The following is a 7,221-nucleotide window of genomic DNA, read 5'->3' on the forward strand; positions in this document are numbered from 1 at the left end:
CGTGCTCGTCATGTCGGACACGACGTCACAGTCACCATCCACCGCAGTCGATATGGTCCGACACACATTGCATTTCTCCTTCCCCGTCTGTTGCCTCATCGCTCCTCCGCACGGAGTTTCTCTGCGGCGGCGACACAAGCAACTAGTTTGCCGCGGCGTTCGCAGGAACGCTAGCACGAGACTCCTTGCGCGTCATGTCGGATGCGGCGCCGCGGTCACCGTCCACCATAGTCACGAGGCACGGTGTAAATGTGTGTGTTAAGTGTAAGTGTTAGCTCTTAATCATATCTCACGTATACAACCAAATACCGTGTAGTAGTGTGACTTGAATCAATGCAGGCAACCAAACGCTATGTCAAAATTACTCATTTAATACGAAAGGTCTAAATGCAGACAACCAAACAATATACAGATGTTAGTTTTTCACATACATTTCGACAACCAGCCTCCGCTGAGCCAGGCTTCGTTGAGCTAGGCTGCACTAGAACGGCTGTCAAACTAGTAAGTTGCAGAGCGTGTGTGCGTGCATGGTGAGTGTATGTGTGCATGTGAGCATTATAATGTGTTTTGCAAAAATTAAAGGAATTTAAAAATTGGCGAGCGATTGTGAATTTATTAAGTTAAAAATACATTTCCCCTAAAAATAAGTTAAATACATTCAAATTGTTCTTTCCGCAAAAACTACTCGAAACCACCGGACGATTGCGAACGGCGATGCAAACCAGGCAGAGCGGTGAGCCGTCCGCCCGTCTGTTCTGTTCCAACGGTGGAGAGACGGGTCAAAAAGAGTGACGATTCTCCCTCACAGACACCTAGCTTCTCGACCCCCCACGCTGCCACGCAGAGCATCCAGACGTCCTCGCCCGGCGCGCGGCTCCCTCTTCCCCCCTTCCGCTCCGGTAGCCGGCGCCGACGAATCCATAGACAGTAGTAGCTGTAGAGTAGCAGCAAGAGCACTCTACAACTCCGTCCCACCAGAAAAAGGCGCACCAACCAGACTAGACACAAGAGGCATCGACGGTTCCACCTTCCGCCCGCCCGCCCCACCTGCCTGCTGATTTAGCTCCTCCACCAGAACGCGCCCCGAAAGTCAGAATTTTTTTGGCCCACGGTGGCGAGCAGTTAAGGAGGTGGTGTGGTGAGCCGTGGCCGTCAGGCCACGAGGCCGTCAATGGCCCAGTATATATACGCCACCACCGCCCGCTGCTGCTGCAGCTCCGCACGCGCCCACCGCGCGATCCCACTCCAGGCTCCCGCGCTAGCCCCCTCGTCGTCTCGATCGCCGCTCCGGTGGGGCTCGGCCATGGGCGCGAGCGATCGCCTGGCGGTGGCCGCCGCCAAGCCGCGGCACGCTGCGCCGTGCGCGGCGACCGTGCTGGGCGAGCCGCTGCCGGCGTCCGACGACCACGGCCTCGTCCACCCCAGCGCCGACTTCGCCGCCCAGGCCCTTGTCTCCTCTCCGCAGCAGGTCTCCATTCTTTTTCCACTTTCCATTTCGATTATGTTGATCCGCCCCCAGACGGGCGCCGTACGTTCGAAGTCCTTCCGTTTCGAGGCGCGTAGTATGCGGCTAGTTGTGTGATCCATCGCTACCCACTCACGGCATCAGATAAGGCAGATAGGGACTGACTGGACATAAGGAGAGTTAGGATTGGTGAATTCGGAGCGTGGGTTAATTCCCATTTTCCTAGGGTCTGTGAATTGACTACTGAGTACTGACTACCGAGTAGAACATTCCCTGACTCTGTAGTATTTGATTTGTGGCGGATATGATGACTGATCATGGTGTTTTTCTCAATGACTGGCAACCAGTACCGGGAGATGTATCAGCGGTCGATTGATGATCCTGCCGGGTTCTGGTCAGAAATAGCTGAAACATTCTACTGGAAGCAGAAGTGGAGCCCTGACGAAGTCTGTACTGAGAACCTTGATGTCACAAAGGGGCCGATCAAGATCGAAGTAAGCTTATGCCTAAGTGTGGTGTTTGCTCTCGATCCTGACTTGTTTGTGATGGGAGGACAGAGTGACGTTGAACGTCGTTGGTATTTTCGCAGTGGTTTAAAGGGGGCAAAACTAACATCTGCCACAATGCCGTGGACCGCTACGTGGAGGCCGGGGACGGTGCGAAGATTGCGATGTATTGGGAGGGGAATGAGCCTGATCAGGACGGGAAGCTCACATACTCAGAGCTCTTGGATAAGGTTTGCCAGGTAAATATGCTGTTATGGTGAAACAATTGCATGTAACATGTCCTGATGTATGCAGACATGGTTTAATTGTTTTGGGGTGCTTTCTTGCAGCTGGCCAATTATTTGAAGAGTGTCGGGGTTGAAAAAGGTGATGCTGTGGTGATCTACTTGCCGATGCTCATGGAGCTGCCTATTGCAATGCTTGCATGCGCCCGCATTGGTGCTGTTCACTCTGTAAGTTTTACCCCAGTTTGCACTTCCAGTTATTCTGATTTACCCTATGCATGTTGCCATGTTACGACGCTGGATTATATTCAGGTCGTGTTTGCTGGCTTCTCTGCCGATGCAATAGCCCAGAGGATCACTGACTGCAAGCCTAAGGTTGTGATTACATGCAATGCTGTGAAGAGGGGGCTGAAACTCATCCCTCTCAAAGATATAGTAGATGCGTCTCTGGTTGAAAGTTCAAAAAATGGTGTCACAGTAGGTATGACCACCAGCTATTTTATTCTTTCCAGGCAGTCTAACTTGCTACCTTCTCGATACATGTTATTTTTGCATTGTTTTCACCTACATATGTCCACACTGTACATACAAAGGTTTACCGTGATACCAAATGTTTATCCGAAAATGTATACATAGATGCAATTTGAATTCCATTTTTTTAATCCGAAAAGATCTGGTACATGTGCAATGTTGAATGTAGTGTGCCTGCAAACTATGGTACAAAAATATGTCCATTTCTTTCCTACAATAAAAACACGTAATTGTGTACTTTATAGTACCTATTTTAGACTCTAAAACTTTCTGCAGCACGCAAAGAGTCACTTTTTTGCCCAACATCTCACATTGAACATTTGCAAACAAAAAATTGGATTTCGAAAACTCGAAGTGTGACTGAAAATAAAATGAAATTGTCATATGTGTGCGTGCCCAGGTGCAGGGCAAAAGCACTCACTTGTATCCCTCAGATACTTTGGTGGTTGCCACTTTTTCACATCTTTTTGGCTTAGCCTCTTAGATTAGGGTATATTAAAACATTAAGTCTTGCTGTTCTTCATTGATGCCTTATGCACTGTCTGAACTCGAAAGTGCCAGTATACTCTTGATGATGGATATTACTTATTCTGGGAAAATATTGTATTGAATGATCATATGTATAGAATTGGTTTAGAGAAATCTAGTCCAAAGTCTGAAGTTTTCTCATCTTCAGTGCTTCTTTTGCCGAGCAGGCATTTGTTTGACATATGAAAATCAGCTGGCCATGAAGAAAGAGGACACACAATGGATAGCTGGAAGAGATGTTTGGTGGCAGGTATATCCAAACTAAACAAGTTCAACAATTTCTATGTAATATCAGATTTGTTAAACACAGAACATTCCGGAGACTTCTTTATCAATCGGGAGATCACCTTTCAACCTTTTCGTTTTGTGTTGTATACTACAAGTATGCGAGTTGTTTCTCAATACGAGATGATGTGCCCCCAGGATGTTGTGCCCAATTTCCCTACTAGATGTGATGTGGAATGGGTTGATGCAGAGGATCCATTGTTTCTTCTGTACACTAGTGGCAGCACAGGAAAACCAAAGGTACCCTTAACCCCGTAGTCTATTGTATATCCCCTGGATATAAAATAAAGATATTGTGAAGTGTGCAGGGTGTATTGCATACAACGGGGGGCTATATGGTATATGCCGCAACAACATTTAAACATGCATTTGATCACAAACCAACAGACATATACTGGTAAGGTGAAAATTTTGGGGGGTCTTCAGGGGGCATAAATTTGGTCTCAATATTATGGAAGCTGTGTTTTCTTACTGTACTTTCTCTGCTTCACTTACATCAGGTGCACTGCAGACTGTGGCTGGATTACTGGACATAGTTATGTGACTTATGGTCCTCTCCTGAATGGAGCCACAGTTCTCGTTTATGAAGGGGTAATTTAAGAGGAAAACTAGTTCATATGTTATAAAGTCATGATCTAAGGGTGACCCATTGCTTTTGACACTTGTTTAGATTGGACTATGCTTGTAACTTATTTGTTGAATGCAACTTGTAGGCTCCAAACTACCCTGATCCTGGTCGGTGTTGGGACATCGTTGACAAATACAAAGTGACAATATTTTATACTGCACCAACACTTATCCGTTCACTTATGCGTGATGGTTCCGTGGTATGCTGTTTTTTTTCCCTGATGTGCTCATTTGAACATTTATGCTCGTCATCAGTTAAGTGGTGCAGCGAGGCAGCACTTCATTTCCTCACAAAATGATTTTTTTGATCTACTGGGAAGATTTTCTACCATATAGTATTCCTTTATGTTGCAAAATAATGGTGCAACAACATATGCTCCAGAGCGAAATCTCTAATAATGTCCGTGTGTTTATGATTGGGTTTAGTTTAATTAGTTAATTTTGTCCCACACATATATCTCTTGTATATATTCCATTTGTTTTTATGATATATTTTGCAGTATGTTGATCGGTACTCTCGTAAGTCCCTCCGAGTTTTAGGAAGTGTGGGTGAGCCAATTAATCCAACTGCATGGAGGTTTGTGGTTATTTCCTTAGTCTGAAAATCGTAATTTGTTAAAAAGGTCTTACATGCACTTATTGTTCATGTCAGGTGGTTCTATAATGTTGTCGGTGACTCGAGATGTCCCATATCAGACACCTGGTGGCAGACTGAAACTGGTGGTTTTATGGTAATTGTGTCTTAAATTGTGTGGGGGAAATTTCAGAGCTCTCTAAGTGAGTTTCATCTTACATGTCGAATCGAACTGTAATGCTTGTTCTTGTTAGATTACACCTTTACCTGGTGCTTGGCCTCAGAAACCAGGATCTGCTACATTTCCTTTCTTTGGTGTACAGGTATACATGAGTTAACTAAAATATAAGTTTCATTACCCCTATTGTTTTGTAATTACGGTGCACATGCTGATTCACAGCCAGTGATTGTTGATGAGAAAGGGCGGGAAATGACTGGAGAATGCAGTGGATACCTTTGCATAAAGAAGTCATGGCCTGGAGCTTTCCGGACTCTCTATGGAGATAAGGACAGATATGAGACAACATACTTCAAACCGTTTTCTGGCTATTATTTTTCTGGTGATGGTTGTAGGAGGTAACTTGTCAAACATTTATTTAAATTTCTGCCAAAACTTCTTCAAAATTGAAGAGGATTGCTGGTAGTCTGGAATAGAAATGTGATCCAGAATTACATGTTCATAGCTGAACAAATTAAATTTGTGTGTCAGGGACAAAGATGGTTACCATTGGCTGACCGGAAGAGTGGATGATGTTATCAATGTCAGGTAATTTAGCTACTTATTATATGGTTCACGCTTCCCTTGAATTGAAATTAATAGATGGCTTTAAAAGGCTTTGAAGCTGTAAATATTTGACCCATATTTTAAAACTGTAGTGGACACCGGATTGGTACAGCAGAGGTTGAATCTGCTCTTGTTTCACATCCAAAATGTGCCGAGGCCGCTGTTGTTGGAATTGACCATGAGGTCTAGTCCAGTACTTGTTTTTCTTCTCTTTATGGCTCCATATCATGACCCCAACCATGGCTTCGTCAAAACTGAGGTCTTAAATCAATAGTATTTGTTTCAGGTTAAAGGTCAGGGAATCTACGCATTTGTAACTTTGGTGGATGGTGTTCCTTACAGTGATGATCTACGAAAAAGCCTCATAATGGCGGTCCGCAGCCAGGTATTTTCTTCCGATAGTTTCTTATAGTGATGGTTGCTACTGCAAGTGATCCATGTGTGATGGAATGAACCCGGCTAACAATGGCTCTGCTGGTGCTTGAGAAGTTGGAACCTGATTTTTTCTCGCCCTGTGCCCCTGTCGATCTGAAAAAATAATTCTTGTGCTTTTTCAATTGTGAAACCTACAATTTCAACATGCTTTACTAGTTTTTTCTTAACCTTTTGAGATTGGATGGAACCTTTCCTTCTGAAGGTTTTTTCGGTCAGTGCAATATATTTTTTCTTGATGCTCTAAAAAACTTTGAAACGAGTGTATAAACACATACATGGTGTCATTTTGTGGCAGATTGGCGCGTTTGCAGCACCTGACAAGATCCATTGGGCACCAGGGCTCCCAAAGACACGGAGCGGTAAGATCATGCGGAGAATATTGCGGAAAATTGCCTCCAGGCAGCTGGATGAGCTTGGTGACACGAGCACACTTGCTGATCCTGGTGTGGTCGACCAGCTGATATCGCTTAGCGATAGTTAGCCTGTGACGATGGAGATGGCACGTTGTCACCTATACTTTTAGCACGTCTCATTTTCTTTCTTGCCTCTGGTGATAAATAGAGAGAATCAGTTTATATGTCGCATGGTCTTATGATTCCCTTGATTTATTTAGTACCATGGGGTTGGCGAAGTTGCAGCTTGCAAGTCAAGTGAGATGTATATGTAAATTGTTGGATCACAGCACAGAAAAATAGTACTCCCTCTATAAACTAATATAAGAGTGTTCAGATTACTAAAGTAGTGTTCTAAATGCTTTTATATTAGTTTACGGAGGGAGTACGTATATATAAATCAGATGTATGCAAGTATGTATTAGCTGCATTATTGTGAGATGGACACTTGAAGGTGACTTGAGTGGATACTGAGTAGAGTTTCCTAAGCATACGTCTGATGTTCCTCCCTTGGTGTGTTGCTTAAATTCAGTGTCTCTGTTAAAACAGTCTACTGAGGCTTTAAAACGGGGTATTTTTGGCTTTAAAACGGGGTATTTTTAGCAACTAAAACGGTTTAATGAGGTTAGATGGCCATGGGCCGTCTGGGCCTTTAACAGGCTGAAAAATAGGTTGGGCTGGAACTGTGCCAAAGAGACCACAAGCCGTTAGCTGGCCGAAATATACGGGAGCTCCTATACGCCGGTTCGCGCCTGCAGCGTCCCCGCTGGGCCGGCCCATGAAACATCTCCCGGCGCCCCGCTACATGACCTGAAAAAATTTCATTGATTTTTAAAAACATGAACTAAAAAACGTACATTAAAGTTTCAT

General features: G+C 44.5%; 1 protein-coding gene across 1 annotated transcript; it reads left to right on the forward strand.

Annotated features, from left to right (window-relative positions):
- Positions 1-791: 791 nt before the first annotated feature.
- LOC123426617 (acetyl-coenzyme A synthetase, chloroplastic/glyoxysomal-like) lies at positions 792-6,790 on the forward strand. The gene is made up of 18 exons (XM_045110480.1): positions 792-1,468; positions 1,813-1,959; positions 2,055-2,210; positions 2,301-2,423; positions 2,508-2,676; positions 3,422-3,504; positions 3,678-3,779; positions 3,848-3,936; positions 4,040-4,130; positions 4,253-4,366; positions 4,667-4,743; positions 4,819-4,897; positions 4,995-5,063; positions 5,141-5,316; positions 5,450-5,506; positions 5,617-5,707; positions 5,811-5,909; positions 6,255-6,790. Exons 1-18 carry the CDS (start codon positions 1,172-1,174, stop codon positions 6,438-6,440), a joined length of 2,205 nt encoding a protein of 734 aa, XP_044966415.1. The 5' UTR covers positions 792-1,171; the 3' UTR covers positions 6,441-6,790.
- Positions 6,791-7,221: the final 431 nt, after the last annotated feature.

This window comes from Hordeum vulgare, chromosome 2H, assembly GCF_904849725.1.
Source record: "Hordeum vulgare subsp. vulgare chromosome 2H, MorexV3_pseudomolecules_assembly, whole genome shotgun sequence".
Taxonomy (NCBI): domain Eukaryota; kingdom Viridiplantae; phylum Streptophyta; class Magnoliopsida; order Poales; family Poaceae; genus Hordeum; species Hordeum vulgare.